The 18,344-nt window shown below is 40.1% G+C and overlaps 2 protein-coding genes across 2 annotated transcripts; both read right to left on the minus strand.

The window, feature by feature from the left end:
• Positions 1-902: 902 nt before the first annotated feature.
• LOC135605544 (mitogen-activated protein kinase kinase kinase 1-like) lies at positions 903-10,647 on the minus strand. Its single transcript, XM_065095767.1, has 9 exons — positions 9,193-10,647; positions 6,628-6,712; positions 6,373-6,435; positions 5,910-6,067; positions 5,318-5,393; positions 5,153-5,212; positions 4,430-4,537; positions 1,522-1,767; positions 903-1,341 (listed from the first exon to the last, which is right to left on the minus strand). Exons 1-8 carry the CDS (start codon positions 10,290-10,292, stop codon positions 1,552-1,554), a joined length of 1,866 nt encoding a protein of 621 aa, XP_064951839.1. The 5' UTR covers positions 10,293-10,647; the 3' UTR covers positions 903-1,341; positions 1,522-1,551.
• A 4,071-nt stretch (positions 10,648-14,718) lies between these two features.
• On the minus strand, positions 14,719-16,006 carry LOC135604976 (protein DEEPER ROOTING 1-like). Its single transcript, XM_065094631.1, has 4 exons — positions 15,894-16,006; positions 15,285-15,826; positions 15,044-15,212; positions 14,719-14,948 (listed from the first exon to the last, which is right to left on the minus strand). The coding sequence occupies exons 2-4, from the start codon at positions 15,816-15,818 to the stop codon at positions 14,929-14,931; spliced, it is 723 nt and encodes a 240-aa protein (XP_064950703.1). The 5' UTR covers positions 15,819-15,826; positions 15,894-16,006; the 3' UTR covers positions 14,719-14,928.
• Positions 16,007-18,344: the final 2,338 nt, after the last annotated feature.

The raw sequence follows: 18,344 nt of genomic DNA on the forward strand, positions 1-18,344 counted from the left end.
TCTTGTTATTTTGCTCTAACACCCTTGCAAAATATATAATTCTCCTCTTTTTTTCTTTTTTATATAATAAATATACATAATATGTATACTCAAATTTTTTGACTTAATATATTTATCATTAAAATATTTCAACCTCCAAATATTAAGATCAATCATATCTGTCACGTCTATTAACATCCAATTTGAAATTTGAAGTCAACTAATTTTGACCATAACTAATATTAGTTTACTTAAGTTAAAAAAATACATCGAGATATAAAATCCCATAAAATCCTCAACATTTTCATTATTATAATAATTTTTTTAGAAGTAAAAAAATAAATTAAAAATTAATTGCCATCATATTATAATAAATCTTTAGAAGTTATGGAAGCAAATTAAAAATTAATTAGCATCGTATAATATGTTGAAATTAAATTTAAGGAGATAAATTAAAATAAAATTGCTTACTTTCGAGGGATGTCTGTAGAATTTTATTTTGTCCTTTTTTCAATACAAGGGAGAATGGGAAGAAGGAAATTATTGATTAAGACTGTCCTTCAATTGCTAACTTTATTTCCACGCTCTATCTGTGTTCTCCTTAGTCCTCCTTACAACCTATGAGTTGACTAATCAAAGATTCATAATCTGCAGGACATTTAATCTTTACAGGATTCAAGAAAGATCGACGTATATAATCTTATCCCTAAGTTTCTACCGTCATTGCCTTAATCTCCGGAAGTTCAAAATTATGCTGCAATTCATCTAGGGTTCTATGTAAACTGTTCTCTAGAAGGGATAATTCAGATCAAAATGATGAAGCAAACAATTGGAGCACCACATCAGTAGTTAGTTACCTTGATGAACTATTCTTGGGAATGAACACAGAAGAAAAGGAAAAATCCACATCGAGCACACCATGATAGCTATTAAAACTAGTTTGGAAACCAGATGCGCAACTCTGTTTGATGCATCCGTCAAATTAGTTCAAAGAAGATCGATAATTGATGCGAAAGAATATTTACAACATGAACACAACAAGATACAACTGAGTTACCAGCACAAAAATGACTATTTACTCAAAATAAACATCCCTTGAAGATTTGGCACTCAAAAACAAAGAGAGACATGAGTTCGTGCTTTCATCTTGCTCAATGATTGGATGCACATCAGCTTCCATCTCGTGCAGCTAAACACGAATTTTTCCACAATTATTACAGTTAGCTTGGCCTTCGAATGAGCATCAAGATCATCTTGCAAACTGTGGGTGCTTCAGTACCAAATCCTAGATCATGACTGATGCCATGAATAAGACTGTGGATATATCTTTCCCGGCATATTTGCAGCTTGTGGCCAAAAAATCTGCACATGAAGAACGCAACTCAAAGATAAGCATCCAATCTAAGTATACTGTTTATACACACGAAGTAGTGATGCAATCCAGAGTTCTCTCGAGTCTCGAGTATGTATACCAGCTTAGTAGACCAACAATATTGGCAGGAGTTTATTAATTGCTTGAAATTTCAAGATAGAATGCTTTACCTAGATGTTTTTGAGGTGCCATTTTCTTGTCTAGCTAACTCGTCTCCTATTATTGAGTGATGATGAATCAGAATCTGAAGCACTCAGCGATCTCCTAACAAATGGGTGCTCAAAAAGTCGAGAAGCAGTGGGACGATCATCTGGATTCACTTGCACACACTGGCTAATGAAATCACGTGCATCTTTAGACAAGTAGGTTGGAATAGGAGGCTGTTCGCCACTGCCAATCCTATAAAAGGCTTGTGCCTGCAAATTAGACTGTATCAATTACTAGCGTCTTCACTCATCAAAAAAATAACAGAAAAAAGAAAAAGAATGGAGGAAAGAAAACTACTGACGCCAAATGCATTGACATTATTTATTGTATCCCTCCAAACTAGAAATCGTCATATACAACTGGCAGATGTATTAAAAAATCAAGACAACCATATTTCAAACTCGAATTAACAAGAAACCAGGATAGAGTTCATGCTGCATGAACTAATATTGTACCATCATTCATGCAAATTGATTATAGAATTTCTTCCATTAAGAGGAACAGAAACCTGCAAAACAGGCCTCATGTGATTGATTTTACAGAAACAAAATTTTCTCACAATGGAAGGTCCTCTTTGCCTTTGTATTACTGTGTCCTCCCTTTTTACTCATATTTGACCCATGTTTTCTGCAACTAATTTTTTTTTTGAAGTTCTCTTAGGTGATTCTCCTCTGTAGTTTGCCATTGGAGAATAACAACAGCTAGTATCCAAATCTTACAGCCTAATTTCTGCAAATTTCATCTGTTAGAACAATAAAATTTGATTCAAATACTAACGATACTATACAATGGGCCAGCAACAACGACAACATGTTGCATGCAAAGAGAAGAATGGGATTCCAAAAGATCCTGAAATCAAATTAACTGGTCATGCAACACCATGTTCCGCATATTATCTTGCTTCCTCCAGTTAAAACCTTTGAATTTGGCACTAGTTCTTTCCTGTCTAAATTAGGAGCCGAGTGTAAGGACACAACATGCCACTCTGGACTTTGAGGAATGTATGTAACCAGTCTTATCAACATATGTGGAGCATTTACTTCCATAATTCACCACAAAACAACCAACAGAAAAACCCACTGCAGCACCGAGGCCCACTAGGTATGCCTCGAGCCTGGAAGTATGCCATTTACTATGTCTGATCGAGAATGCTAAGTAGTATGGCTCAAGGGGCTGAAAGAACAAGGAAATTTTGTTGGTCCAGCTTGTAGATACAATTAAAATCCAACTGGCAGTCAAACAAGTTAATGCCAGTTGATATGAAGATATCAATTGACCCCTAGGCCACCTGCACTTAAATAGCGATATATGATTTATACATAGCAGGTTGATACATCGTCGAATATAGGAATAACAGTAAGACACACCATCAATGCGGTCAGAGCGGCCCAACTAAATTCTATTGCACCATAACTGAATGAAAGCCCAATCATCTATCATGTCATCTACAAAATCCTAAGATGACGACCCATAACAGTTCACATTATAACAATTTCACAGTATAAAAGGGGATCTCCTGTGCAATAGCATGTTTAGAATTTTCCTCCTCTTTGCTAAGCTTTATTAATGCAGTCAAAACTGCCCAACTAAATTCTATTGCACCTTAACTGAATGGAAGCCCAACCATCTATCATGTCATCTACAAAATGCTAAGATGATGATCCATAATAGTTCGTATTATAACAATTTCACACTATAAAAGCGGATCTCCTGTACAAAAGCATGTTTAGATTTTTCCTGGATGGAAACCCAACCATCTATCATGTCATCTACAAAATCCTAAGATGGCGATCCATAATAGTTCATATTATAATACGTTCACACTATAAAAGGGGATCTACTGTACAAAGCATGTTTAGGTTTTCCTCTCCTCTTCGCTAAGCTTTTATGTTCTTAATATCTTTTCCTCAAGTATTCTCTTTGCCTTGAAATGAATTAACTCTAACTTGAGCATCAAAAGAGGAACCCATTGGACGTATCCCCAGCACCCCCTCTATTTAGCAAGATTCACCCTGGATTGACCACATTGGAGCACCTCAGTCCAACTTAGCTGATCCCTAAACTCTCTCCCCTTCAGTTGGTTGACCACCCCGACATATCTCTATACATATTGCCACCTCACAAAAATGTCCAGGTTAGCTCTTGTGATCTAGCTTAACATTAACCTCATCACCAACATACATGCCTTGATTGGTCGTGCTAAGCACCATTGTCACTTTGTCCTCTCTGATTATCAAATATATGAAATGCAAAGCTCTAATTTGCCACCCTTGATTCCAAATAACTCTATTCAGTGAAGTTGGATGTCTACAGAATAAATTAAACAAGATTCCTATCTCAATTTTTTTGGCCTCTTGCTTCTCTTCTCATCTAAATTGTAGAATTCTTCACCCCATATCATCTTATTAATGATCAACTATCTACCCTTAAATTCATAAGTCAAACAATGCCAAATATTAGTTTGGTAGTTTGATGCAATTACAAGTGTGAGATTTTATTATTTTTTTCAGTATTTATATCTTAATACTTTTGGTAATTATTGTTCTTTCCTTCAGCAAATTAAATAAAAATGGATGGTTTACACACCTTAATTCTTTATTTGGCTATTAAATTGATTAGGTCGAGTCCGAATCTCCAACTAATTTAAATTAATCATGCACTCACTGTTCTTCCGATGGCTAGCTGCCCCACTGCAGCAAACGTCATTTAACTCATAGGGAGGTGATAATTGAGATCAGAAAAAACAGCTGAATGTATGACTAGAAAAAGGTATAAAAGTTTGTTTTTTTGTTATTCAACTGAAGAAAGGTTTAACTCAAAGCATTTGGGGAAAAATAGCAATTATCTAATACTGACATGTAAATTACTCACCCATTCCAGGTCGGGATAAGGTATCTGACGAGTCAACATCTCCAAAACAGTGCATCCAAGGCTCCATAAATCGGCAGCAGGTCCATATGAACTTCTAGGATTAATGACCTGGAAATTTGAAATTAAGAATTATCATTGGCTATAAGTGCTAGAATTTCCAACAACTTCATTAATTTGTTTGATAGAAACCAGTTAAACAAAATTACACCAAAACTTTGGTCCTTATCCAAGAGATAGGTCTTGGTAGGTTAAAACACATTCTATAAAGCAGTTGCTATAGCTCATTGTTTTCAGTACAAGCACCAAATCTGAAGAGAAAACCCTTTAGGGAACATGTGACATAGAATGTTAGATCACATACATGTCAGCAGGCAGCATATTGTAGGATCATATACCACAATCATTTAAGTCCGAGATGCATCTTTTGTGGCAATCATGGATTTGAGATGTATAATGATATTTAAATGATATTTATATGCACCAAATCTCAAAACAGGATGAAACCAAAATTGCCTTCTAGGATTGTCATAATGAACAAGTCGAAACTTTCAATCTATTTAAGTCTATTTGTTGATATATAGTATATATACCTCAGTCAAACAAATATCTATAGTAAGATATTACCATGTTTGCAAAGCATTTCATAGATTCTTTTGGCAAAAAACTCCAGATTAGGTCCTCAACATGTTTGCTAATGGAAAAGAATCTACAGAAAGGGCTAACCTCTGGAGCCATCCAATATACACTGCCTTTGCAAGATTTCATCGCGTCGAACTTGGTCATCTGAAATTCTCAACAGCAGCAGTATATAATATGAATAAGATGATACTTAACAAATCAATGAGATATTAAATGTAACATGTGAAAACTAGAGAGCAATAAACGAACCTCCTTTGCCAGTCCAAAATCTGCAAGTTTGACGGATCCATTTGCATGAACCAATATATTTGCACTTTTGATATCTCTGAAAAAAAGAGAAGATGTCTTAAGTTTGTCTTCCAATAAACAAGCCACACTGGGAAACACTAAAGAAAAGTAATTGTCAGAATGATATATTTAACCCCTGCAGTTACATAGAAACCTCCATACTATATGCAAATCCAGTCCTAATCTCTCTTAAGGATTGACAGCATTGCAGAATCAGATAAAAATCATTGTGGTTCAATTAATAGAGACAACCAAGATAATGGCATGGGAAAGGGTTACATGTCCCTCTACATATTGACTAGTCTTGAACTAAATCAAGCTTTTAGCTGTCCTTGTCTGCTCCTATGCATGATCCATAGGAACAAACATGTTAAAGTGGCATGCATATTATGCAGGGATATAGTTCACTAATATGTACAGTTCAGCCATGGGACATGGCAACAACAAAAAAATGGCTTGCGACAGAAAAAAGATCCACAATTGTAACATCATAGCTTTAGAAACCAAGTTTATGAATAAGAGTATTGACATAAACAAAAAACATTTGCATCACCTATGCACAATATTTCGCTCGTGAAGGTAGTTTAAGCCATTTAAGATCTGCCTGGTATATGCTGAAACTTGGGAATCTTGCAAACGATATTTTTGATAGAGAGAAGCGAGGGAACCTTGTGTGACAAGTTCAAGGAAGATATATAGCTTTGAATCCTCCTGTAAAAAGATCCACACCACATATCAGATGATTCAAGAATGGATGAAGAAATTACATAACGAGAAAGGAAATATGTTGTCATTAGCTAAGTTGACTCAAATGAAAAAAAAAGCAGGGGAAAAAATATTAAAAGCTTCAAATATCCCAAATCTGTGACATTTTAAATTGGTGTTCACAGCATTGGATATTCTCTCTCTCCCTTGCTGCGTATCTAATGTCATGCATGTGAAAATATATCTAACATTGAGAAATTCATGAAAAACAAAGAATATTATGAAATAACAAGATTGGAAAAACAATATACCTTGTCTGTCCCATAATACTGAACTATGTTTTCATGTTCAAACTGACTTAAAAGTGCGATCTCCTGGAAGGAAAAAGTCAAACAAGAAAGCTCAGAACAGAACTTAGACAAACTTTCAATTACACTTCAGATTCATGGAAGTCCCAGAACATATTTAACTAGAAAGAGAAGGGAAAACAACTTGGGAACAATCTTGAGCATGACTTAGAATCAATGCAGCTGGATCATCAAAAGTGAAAATTGGCATCATCTCACCTGCTCAAGTTGAAGTATACATTGTTGGGCATTGCTTCCTTGGTCAAGCAAAGATACTTCTTTAACAGCAAAAAATATACCCTCACTAAACATTTAAAATAGCATACATTAGTTGGAAAGTAATAGGATATTCAACGATACTTTATCAACGTTAACCAAAGAAACATAAGGAAAAAAAAACTCCAAATGCAACAAGATGGACCAAACAGTTATTTTCATTAGCAGACATATACAATTACATTTTCCTGAGCATACTGAAAATATCATTAGCAAAGAAAACTGTGTTTCATATTAAAATAGATCTGCAAGTTATATATTGATATATATAATCAAATGTCTGACTATGAATACAAAGAATAAGACTAAATCCTAGCAAGAACCTACTGGACCTTGGATAAATGCAAATAGTGCTATTCAAGAGCTTGAGTAACCTACATGACCTTAGATATATGAAAATAGGGCCATCCAAGCAGTTGAGGCTTTCTTTATACTTTATACTTTCCAGGTATTAGTGTGATAATTCTCATATGAGAAATACTATGTTCATTAATTACTAATTATGTATTCACTTCAATTGACTTTAGGATTTTTTGATACTTTTCTTTCTTAATCTTTTCAATATTCATTTCTATATCTATGCTCCTTAATTTATGGTACGAAGCAAGATTCATAATTTTGTACCATACCGAAGTATCGAGCTTTGCTCGGCATGGTACGATACCATGTATCGAGCGGTACACCAAGGCGTAACGAGCGATACACCTAATATAGGCATAAAATCCTTCGAAAATATCTGAAAAAAAAAGTTATGATAGGATTTTTAAGTTAGAAATAAATATAGCAATAATATAAGTTTAGCAAAATCAATATAAATTAGGTAAGAATAGTATCGCATATCTTTTTCGGACTTTAAGGAATAACTTGTGCAAGGTTCGTATTTAATATAGTAATAGTAAAATTGATCAATTTTCGATTAAATCATCGTTAAAATGACTAATCGCAGCATTAAATAACTTTAACAAAACTTTATTAAACTTATTTTATTATCATAAATATCGTTCAATATTTAATATGCATGAAATATAAATATTTAACTTATTAAGTGTCTAATTTCGAATTAATCAATATTAAACACACTAATCATAATATTAAATATCTTAATTACCCTCAAATTAAAGAAAGAGAGTACATATCTTTTGATTAGAAAGTTCTTCCTCTTAATCTTCCCAAATTAGCCTCGATTCACAAATCGTTGTTTTGTAAAGTATAGGAGAGCGCATATATGAGAAAAAAAGAGTTTGAGATAGTTTAAGAGAGTATGAGAGCGAAATGGAGTGAAATGGAGTGAAATAGGGGGGAAGAAGAGTTTAAAAACATAAGAGAAAGGACTCCAACGGTCAATTTGACCGTTGGAGCATTGTTACCAATCGGTAATGGTCGATTTCGATCGTTACCGCCCAATATAACCCCGTATCGTCCGATACGGGACGATGTTACGCGTTCCACCCGATAGCGGACGGTCCGTGTACCAGTATCCTGTCGGACCGATACGTACCACCCGTATCGGGCGATATTATTTGAAACTATAAACCTTGGTATGAAGTTAATCTTGCTCCCAGTGTAAATTACACCGGCTTTTTACTTCTCTGTGACTCTATTTGTACATCACTATGGAAAAATAAATGTAAAATATCATAACATAGTGCACTCTTACATGTAATCAAAGCATCTTACACATTATTAGATACTCATCTCCTTTCTGAGACACGTGTTATGAACCAACCTAAGACTTAGTAAATAACTCAGGTATATAGGCATAAAATCATGCGGACCAAAGTGTTGACTCGTCTAGCCCTATGTATTAATCCAACCCATCAACTCCTAATGTGGGATTATGTTGTATTATAGTTTCCACTATGCTAAGGCTTGATGCCCTCGTCAAGGCCTATCACATAATTCAAAATCATACAGTAATACTAGTTATTTCCTATTTTGTCCACCCATTATGGTATTAGTTCTACTTTTGGTACCAATTGTCATGACTTAATTAACCAAATGACAGATATAATGTGATCATGAAGGAAAAGGTCACTAACAAACTTAGACTGAGATGATCTAAGTGTAACCAAAATACATAAGTACCAAAAATATATAGGACAAGTAAAACTCCTAAACTTGAATATGGAAATATCTTACATGGGCTATGTATCCATCTAAAAGTTCGACTTAAAGAAGATGTTCCTAGTAACATATTGGCCAATGCTACTAACTACTATCTTATTTACGAGCTTTGTCTAAATAGAAAAGTGTAGCACTTGTTACAAAAAATGCTACAAGTTTATATAACCTGGTCATATTCTACAGAGATTCAAAAAGGAAAGAATATAAAATTCCAAAATTTACACCGTCATGTTATAGGATTCTTTATTAAACATGAGAGTGTTCACAAGGTAACTGAAAACTCATTAGAAGCATGTTGTAGATAAACAGCAGCATCAAGAAGAACCATGCAGTATGCATAACAGCAAGAAGTTCTTGGATAACTAGTTTTGCATCATTACTTACTCACTGATCCCTTCATACACCATTCCATAGGAACCACTCCCCAAGAGTGCACCACGCATCCATGACTTTATATTCCTCTTGAACCGACCATTTGGTGAGATGATGAACAATGCCTCAGTAGTCGTACTGGATGATTCATCATCGTTCATCGTAGAGTAAGAGGATGTCCCATTGAAGTCTTCAGCGGTTTCCCTCAACCACAACTCCTCGTTGATTTCATCTCCTGCAAGAACCTCTTCCTTCTTGTTCATCACCTCAGAATCTACAGTTCTCATCCCACCTGCCTCAGGACCACTTTCCTCTGGAGCAAAGGTCCAAGACGAAGTCACTCCGTTAACGGCTGTAAGGGAAACTGGAGGCGATTTAAGAACTGATGACGGATTGTCGAGGATAGGTATCGACGGTGAAGGTGAAAATTTTGCCATAGATGATGGAGATAGAACTGGAGGCCTGACTCCTCGAATTCCTCCATCTCGTCCCCCAGAACTCGGAGATACACAGGGATACTTGGCAGGTTCATCATCAGAAACCCTAATTTCAGCCTTCGAACCATCAGTGAGATGCCAATCTTCCTCTTCCCGATCCTCCTGGCTTCTGTGCTCTTCTCCGGACACTGACAATGGCTCACAAGGAGTAGAATCGATCACCAAGGTGCGATCTTCAGGCGCAAAGGTGAGATCGTTCGGGAATGGGATGTCGGGCTGGAGTGGTCTGGTCCTCGGGAGGATGTCGGAAGAGGACCTCACCTTGTGCCTCTCCCAGTCGGACTGAGAAATGGCGAAGTCATCTGGACCGTCAAGGCCAAGGCTGCGGTAGAGGATGTCCACCTCGCCCTCGATGCTGCCGCCGATCCGGAAGCTCGTCTGGCGGGCGTACGTCGACGGCCAGAGGTCTAGCGACCGGGTAGCCCGGAGGTTGTGGTACTCTTCCGAGTCGGCGGAGGAGAACGAGGTCCACGAAGGCCCCGCCGCCTCATACTGTAAGTTCTTGACCGCGTTGCGCCGGTCCAGCCGCCGCCCCGCCCCCTGCTGCTGCTGCCGGGAGTCCACCCCGTCCCGCCCCGAGCGGGAGGTGACTTTCCTACGGTTGAAGAAAAACATAGGCCAGAGACAGCGCAAAACCCATCAGAATAATAAGTGCCTCAAGACCCGATCTTGGCGTGCCCTTCCAACTAACATAACCGGAAAGACGCCAACTTTGGAACGAACAGAAAAGAATCGTCGATAAATTTCGATCAGAAGCGAAGGTTTCTGGTGCTTCCGAAGCCCAAAACAGGGAAAAAAAAAAGGAAGGAATAGGATTGGGCTTCGTTCCCGGGAATCGGGCGTGCGAGCGGGGTAGAGTAAGACGACCGAACAGAAAGATCGCGGAACGCGGTGACAGAAGACTTAAATCTCGGTGGTCGGATTCATCTCCTCCTCCATCTCACCTGCCGTCCGATCTTGGGAAGGCGTCCCCGTCGCTCGCTGGCGTCACGAACGTTCCATTTGACTTGTCGGGACGCAAATGGCCCACCACCAACCCCGGGCGGGTGTGACCGATCTGGCAGCGCACGAAATATCACAATTTGCCGGCATGACAGGACGAGCTTCGAAGAAAGCACTGTTACCAAAAGAAAGGGTTTTGGAACGATGAGATCGACAGCGCCGCCAGAATCATCTCCGTATCCACAACTTCAAATGTGGTTTGGAAGAAAGAGATCTCTCCCACCAACGTGGGATGAGTCTCCTCCATCTCTCTGGCCCATCGAGTATGATTCTTATTGCTCTATGGCTCATCAATATCAAATGCATATATTAGCTATCCTATTGATAATTTTAGTCAATATTTATACATCAGTAAGAACCTTTCTATGTGTACATTTAAACTCAACGGAGTTGAGTAGCTTAATGTCATCAACCATAGATCTCATTAGCCACATAACAGGACAAGAACCAGAGATCTTACGCGAAAGATTTTGACAATCTGATCGAATCCTCAATTGGATTGGGCCTAACTACTCGTTGCTACTCGTCCTTCGCGAAGTAGCCAACACTTTGCACGACCAGAAGATGCTTCAAAGAAGCCATCACAGTCCAACTGAAAACCAGTCCAACATCATTGTTTCTAACCACATAAACTCTATTCTGAGTCCTTTCGGTATTCACTGCTACCTTCCTCAACACAGATAGCTTATTGACCTCACGGTTGCGATAGTAATAAACATTGTTTCTAACCAACCATAATTGTCATAGGAAACTGCAATAAGACACCTAATGTAAGATTTTGCCAGCCACCAATCCCGCCTGGTTACCCCTCACATTATTCTCTGGTGAAGGTTTGACATAGCATAAGATATATTTTGGGTCCGAGCCACGTTACAACCAATGCCACCGCTAGGTTAGCAAGAGGAGCACTCCTATGCGTCAAACCGAAATCCGTACCAAGGCGTTCCTCTGCACGCTCCATCTCGAAAAGTTCGGGACGACATCGTATGGCATCGTCCCCGCGCGTCCCGGGACAGTGACCGCACAAATGTACTATCTCGTCCCTCGAGGATCAACTATTGTACTAAACACGACGTCGTATAAAAACCCTTGTCGCCATCTGGCCCAGGCGAGGAGCGGAAGACAAATAAAAACCCCCATTAAGCACTGACTTGATCGTCGGAGGAGCCAAAGTCGGTAACCAACCAACGAGGGCCTTCTGTGCAGAAAAATGACCACCACAGAGCCATAATCATCATCCCGACCGAGAGATGCCAACCAACACTCCGTTGCCAGTACCCTGAGGGCGTGACCAACTTCGGTAACCAACAAAGTCGACCACAGACTTTCGACATCGACATGTGGATCATACCATGCTGACTCATCAGTTCATCAACAATAGCTTTCCATCAACAATAGCTTCCATCTCTAGTAAAGGAAAAGGACAACAACAACTGTTTCAAGAAGAAGCTCTCTCCTATACAAATAGTGTGTATGTGCATTATTTGTTGTGATATTTAATTTGTATTATATATAGTGTTGGACTTGGGTAGATCATATACGGTCTGCCGTCTGTCGCATGTCATCTCGATCGTTCAGATTCTCGAGTCGGAGTGCTTCTGAAAGACTTACGACAAGACGAGTTTCCTTTTCTGACAACCCGAATCTTTATCTTGTAATCTTCTTCATCCAAGTCAATCCCGGAAGCATTCACATACATCGACCGCAGATTTATCAGCCATATCGCTTAATCCAGTGGATCATATGATTCGAGATTTAATTTGTGCATATGATCCGCTTACAATTTCTTGTTGTATGATTCCTAGGAATCGTGCATGATGCAACTAAAGTTCTATACCGAGACAATGATTTCCTGAACTACTGCTGCTCGAGTAGGAAAAGGCCACAGTGCATGCAAAGCAAACAGAAACACAGTTCCCTGCTTATACGGCCATGGCGGCCGGACACGAAGAGTCCCCTCACCGCTGCGGCCACGCCGGGGGAGAATGCTGTCAGCTTCACTATATAATAATAATAATTATTATTATTATTATTATTATTACTATAATTGTGGTTAATCGGAAGAGCTCCAACTCTGCTTTCGTAATCCAAGTATATATAATTATCATTGGAGGATAAAGTATAACTGTTGTTTATAATTTTCTTACCATAAGTTCTTCCATCCCAATAAATCTTTTCAGCTTTCTCTATTTATTTTAATCTAAATTTTTATCTTTTATTTCATCATAAGCTTAATTATTTGAATTAATCTTATCACACCTTCTTAATTTAAAATAATTATAACTTAAAGTTATATTCAGAAAAAAAAAAAAATCGCTAAACTTTTGTAAAAATAACGATAAACTAATCTTCGATGTAATAATCCATTTGAAAATTTCTTTTATCACGAATGAAATGATGTAGAACTTCAATATGTTTGGTATACTTATGAAAGATACGATTCTTCGTCATTACAATGGTAGACTTATTATGATAGTAAATTTTAGTTAGATCATCTTATTTTTCTTGAAGTCAAATTATTTGATATATTGTATTTATAATCGTAACATACTCAAGAGAGTAACACATTTTTATTTTATTATTATCCACTTATAAAATACTTTTTCTATCATCTACACAATCAATCAAATCACTATCAATATAAAAATATAACTTAAATATTTTATCTGCTTTTAACATATATCATAATTAAAAGTTTCCTTCGTATATCCAACAACTCTTTTAGCTACCTTTACCAACTTACAATAATAATACTGTTAGGTGATAGACTGCATTGCCATCGACGACGGCGCCTTTGACCTTAACATCACCGGAATCAACTGCGGCCCTGGACATGGTATAAGGTCGGTCTAGTTGTACGAAGCACAGGCATTGTTCTTTGACTGTGTTAGCTGTAATGGCAACGATGGACTAACGTACCCAACCTTGCAGTGTTGGAGGCTTAGGGAAGAACAGAGCCGGAGAAACCGTGGTGCAGGTACGTGTGACTCGATCCAATCTCACCAACACTGACGACGGCGTCCGAATCAAGACATGGCCGGTGAGTATTAATTCCGTGGTTCTAAGCTTTGATTGACTACTAAAGCATATGATCGCCGATGTCCGTGCTTTCTTCCTCAAGGATCAATTTCTTCTCCGTGGAAAACCCCATTCGGATCGACCAAAACTATTGTGACCAAAAGGGCGGGGCGGTGTGCGATCCCGATGATGTAAGGCAACGACAGCAAAGGTTTGTGGATTTGGCGATTAGGAGAACCACAGCTAACTGCGTATACGTGCATGCATGCATGCAGCCATCGGCGGTGGAAGTGAGCAACGTTGCGTTCAACGATTGGCGGGGGTCTTCGGCGAAGTCGAGCGGCGTGGCCATCAGATTGGGATGCAGCGCGGGCGTGCCCCGTAGATCGATCGTGGTCAACGATGTGGAGATCAGATCGGAGGATGGAAAGAGCGAAGCGTCGACGGAGTGCGAGAATGGCAAGGGAACAAATTGCCCAACCCGCACGCCTCCGATCGACTGCCTGACTCCGGAGGACGATGACCTAATTGCTTCCGCTCAACAACAACCACCGCCAACATTACTTAGGAGTACTTTAGGAACTTGATGTGTTTATGTTGCTGATGTCTCTTTGGTTTATATAGGTAGATTTAGTTTTTAGGTTACATCCATTAGATCAGATGAGTCCTTCCTCTCTTTAGCTTTTTATCTATGTAATCTGTATCTGATTACAGTAGGAAAGGAAATGTTGGACTCTGCACATTGGCATTCGCCAAAGTTGCAGGGATTTGCTTCCTCCACACTCTTGCATGCCTCTCCCCAGAGGCGCACACACACACACTCCTCGATCAAGCAAGTAGGGATGAACCTGAAGCTCTTCCCTAAGCCAATGGCATGTTCATCAAGAGCCAACAAAGTACCGCTTTGCTTAGGCCTACATTGGAGAGACCATCTGATTGAAGCATATCTAATAGTTTCTCGATCTTTCAGGCTCGTCTTAGATATGCACAAGAAAAAAGATGATTTCATTAAACAATGCGCGGCTGAATTATCCCAAGAATTGTCCTACGGACGGACACCTCAGAAATTAATGATAAGAAATGTGCAACTTGTTTGTTATATATGGCACAAGTGAAGCCTTTTCCAACACAGCCTATTATGTGCTCTGTAACCCTCCATTGCATGCCTGCATGTGTTCTTCGAGAGCATTCAGCGCGAACTCACCATGGTCATCTTCATCGATTGGTGTCTCTAGATCTCTAGAACAATAACTGGAGACAAGGCAAGAACCAATCTTGACTCAGTAGCTATTCAAAAATGCAATGTGACATGCTAAAATTGAAGTGGCAACAGTAATTGAACTCACACTCTGAATCCGTCTTGACCCATTTACACTGAGCTTTCCTCTTCTCCTCCTCCTCCTCCGCTTCCCCTTCCTGCGATCTCCCAACTGGCTTGTTCTCCAAGTATTTCTGCGATGAAGATGGAGTGGAGCTTTGTTGGTGCATCTTCTTGGTGAGAATTGCCCTCAAAATCTATCATGAGACGGTGTGATGAAGTGTTTGGTGCGCAACAGAGGAGAGTTTGATGCGAGCAAGCATGCATACCTTCTCCATCCTTGATTCCGGCATGGGATCCCTAAAGCCGGGAGCTGGCGCGAAGCCGCCGCCACAGACGAACATCCTCTTGAGAAGAAAGGAGATGGACTTCTTCTTGATGGCGTTGCGGTTACCCAGCAGCACTTCCTTCACCTTGCTCAGTACGATCTTGGTGTTGGGCGAGAGGTCTCCATTGTTGTCGTTGTCCAGATACTCGAGCTTGGCGCTCGCGATCCTGTCGACCTCCAAGCTCGATGGGCAGTTCAGAAATCGATTCAGCGGCAGCTTGGCTCTGTCTTCTTCGCCGAACTCCGATCCAGCGGACTTGGTTTTCGACTTGAGTGACAGCAGCTTCTTCAGTTCTTTCTGCAGGTTGCTTACTTCGTCGATCGTGAAGTTGGATAAGTCTTCTGAGGGAGAATCCAAGGTTCGAGAATGCTCGTCTCGCCGTGGTTCCTCCTTCATCTCGCTGTTGCCGAGCGTCCCAATCGACAACAATGCCTGTGGCCAGTCGTTGAGTTCTTCTTTCTGAGAACTCGGCATGGAAGGATCTAAAGAACAGAGCAGAGATCAGCTGTCATGCAACAACAAAGACTGCAGAAGAAAAATCTCACTTACAGTGAGCTGAACTCGATCCAGCATCGAAGCTCTTCTTCTCCTGCCTCCCGTGGAACTTGTTCTGCACCCAGCCAAAGATCTAAACACGAGACACAAACGCTACTGAGGCACTGATGGCAAGCAAAGCAGGGAAAACTAGTTCAAGAGGTCCCAGTCCTTACTCCCATAGCTTCAACCAAAGATCCTTGGCGAGAACAAAGCGAAAGCCTCCCTCTCCTCTCCAAGATTGTTGAGAGTGTCCGTGGCCTGCCTACCTTAAATGGAGAACAAGAAAGAGCAGGTCCTCAGAACCATGGTCTTCAGCCAATGGGAAGTGTGGATGGTTAAATAGGCTGGGAGAGAAGTGCTACAGAATCCCCTGTCCAATCTTCACTAGTTTAATGGCATTACTTATGGTTCAAGTCCCCATACAGAGAGAGAGAGAGAGAGAGAGAAATTCCCCTGAAGCCTTTTTGTTTTCTGCCTTTTTGGTTGATGCACCCATCGACGGGAACAATGATCTTGAGCATGTAATCCTGAGGTTGCTGCAGATGAGCCCTGGAAGTTGCCGACTTCAGATTGAGTAGTAGAAACAAGAGGAAGGTTTGGGGATCCAAGTAACATTGCCAGCCACTTTAGCTCTCATGATCTCTCTCCTTGGACCAACCAGGGAGAAGAATGTGCAGGTAAACCTCATCTCATTGGTTTCAGTACACGGGCACTTCTCGACACCCACCGCCTGCCCTGGAAACCACAACCCCTGCTTGAATCAGACCACCATGGGCACATGAGGGTGGAGATCATTGCCAGACAGGGGCTTCAAAGGATAATGCTTGGACATGACTGCTTGTTTCCTTGGGTTGCATCAAAGTTTTAAACCCCAGGTTTCTAGCTCTTGATATATACAATGCCCACAAGCTTAGGATCTTAGGAATTACCAAGGAAGATCATGGATGGCACATCATCGTTATCATATCTGAATCGGATGTATATATTTGTCATGTATTTTGATGCCAAACCCAGTAATACTTGCAGCAATGGGTTAATCCAGGATGAGCTATGAAAAGGTAGCATGTACGAGAGCTGGGACAGTAGCAGAGTTTGGATGCGTCTGGGTTGTCTGTGCTTTGCTTTTAAGCTGTAGACAGGGCTGTACAGCATTAACATGTAGACAAACAGGTAGTGTGGCCTACATTCCACTTGGTTAGGATCAAAGCTGCACAGAAGTTGCAGTTCTATCCTGCGCTAGTGGCCCAGGGAGCTTCCAATCCTTATCAACTTCTCTGCAAGTGGCACTCGATGTTTATGATTCTCACTTCCCTACTGTGTAGCCTCAAGTCTATTGAGCTTTTTTATATATGTATCCGTAGCAATAATTGTACTCGTTATCACTGGGAAATGATGATCTCAATGCCCTCGTGAGGTATGTCCCGGTGGCATGGCAGGGTCGTGCATTATATCTATGCATCCATCAGGGCCCCAAGCCTGTCGATGGATTCGCATATGATCTATTCATTTGTATCTTTCTTGCACAGACATAGCAAGAGTCCTATGTTGATAGGAAAGGAGATCTCAGTGCAACAGAGAGAGAGAGAGAGAGAGAGAGAGAGAGAGAGAGAGAGAGCATGGCATGGGTATTGATGTGTGCGTGTGTTCCTTACCCACCGTACCGGCTGATTCATCTCTCTCTCTCTCTCTCTCTCTCTCTCTCTCGTGCTCATCAGTAACCAGTGACTATCTCCAAGTCTCCCCATGGTCGGAAGCCCATACTGCAGCAGAACAGCAGCATCGATAATAAGTGTAATCTGAGATTGGCTACACAAATATTTCCTTGATATCGAGTTGCAGGATTCAATCTAAGAGAGACAACATCTGCGGTCTTTTCCTATGATTAATGGATCCCCATAAATGGAGATACCTGCGGATATAATAAAGGCCTGCAAACAGCTTCCTTTTTGAGAACCCCGAGATTAGGCTTTGCATACCACCCATTGCCTCTATAATAATGAGATGAGTAGATGATGGTTAATCTGCACCCAGCACTCCGACAATGATGCCATAAAACTATCACAAACTACATCGCTCTTGATGAGTCCACGTCTGTGCACACAGCTCAGGTGTTTATATTAAGCCAACACAGGAGACGGCACAGGCCAGAAAAGGTTTGACTTTAAGACGAATGCTTAACGAAGAGGTTAACGCTAACAAGATGCTTATTCTGACACGATCGCCATGTTTTGACCACATAGAGGTGCCTAATGCACTGCAGTCCGGAAAAGAAGCATGAGATGAGTCCAATGATGGCATTCCGTGCCATCTCAGGAGCCACAAACTAGAAGTTTGAACAGTGCAGCAAAACCCAGAACCAAAAGTCGTAAGAGAGAGGTATACTTGTACAGACAACATCAGCATTATGAGGATTGTGAAGATGACATCCGACTCCATCTTAAGCATTGCACCCCCGTAAACACG

This window comes from Musa acuminata, chromosome BXJ2-2, assembly GCF_036884655.1.
Source record: "Musa acuminata AAA Group cultivar baxijiao chromosome BXJ2-2, Cavendish_Baxijiao_AAA, whole genome shotgun sequence".
In the NCBI taxonomy this organism is placed as follows: Eukaryota; Viridiplantae; Streptophyta; class Magnoliopsida; order Zingiberales; family Musaceae; genus Musa; species Musa acuminata.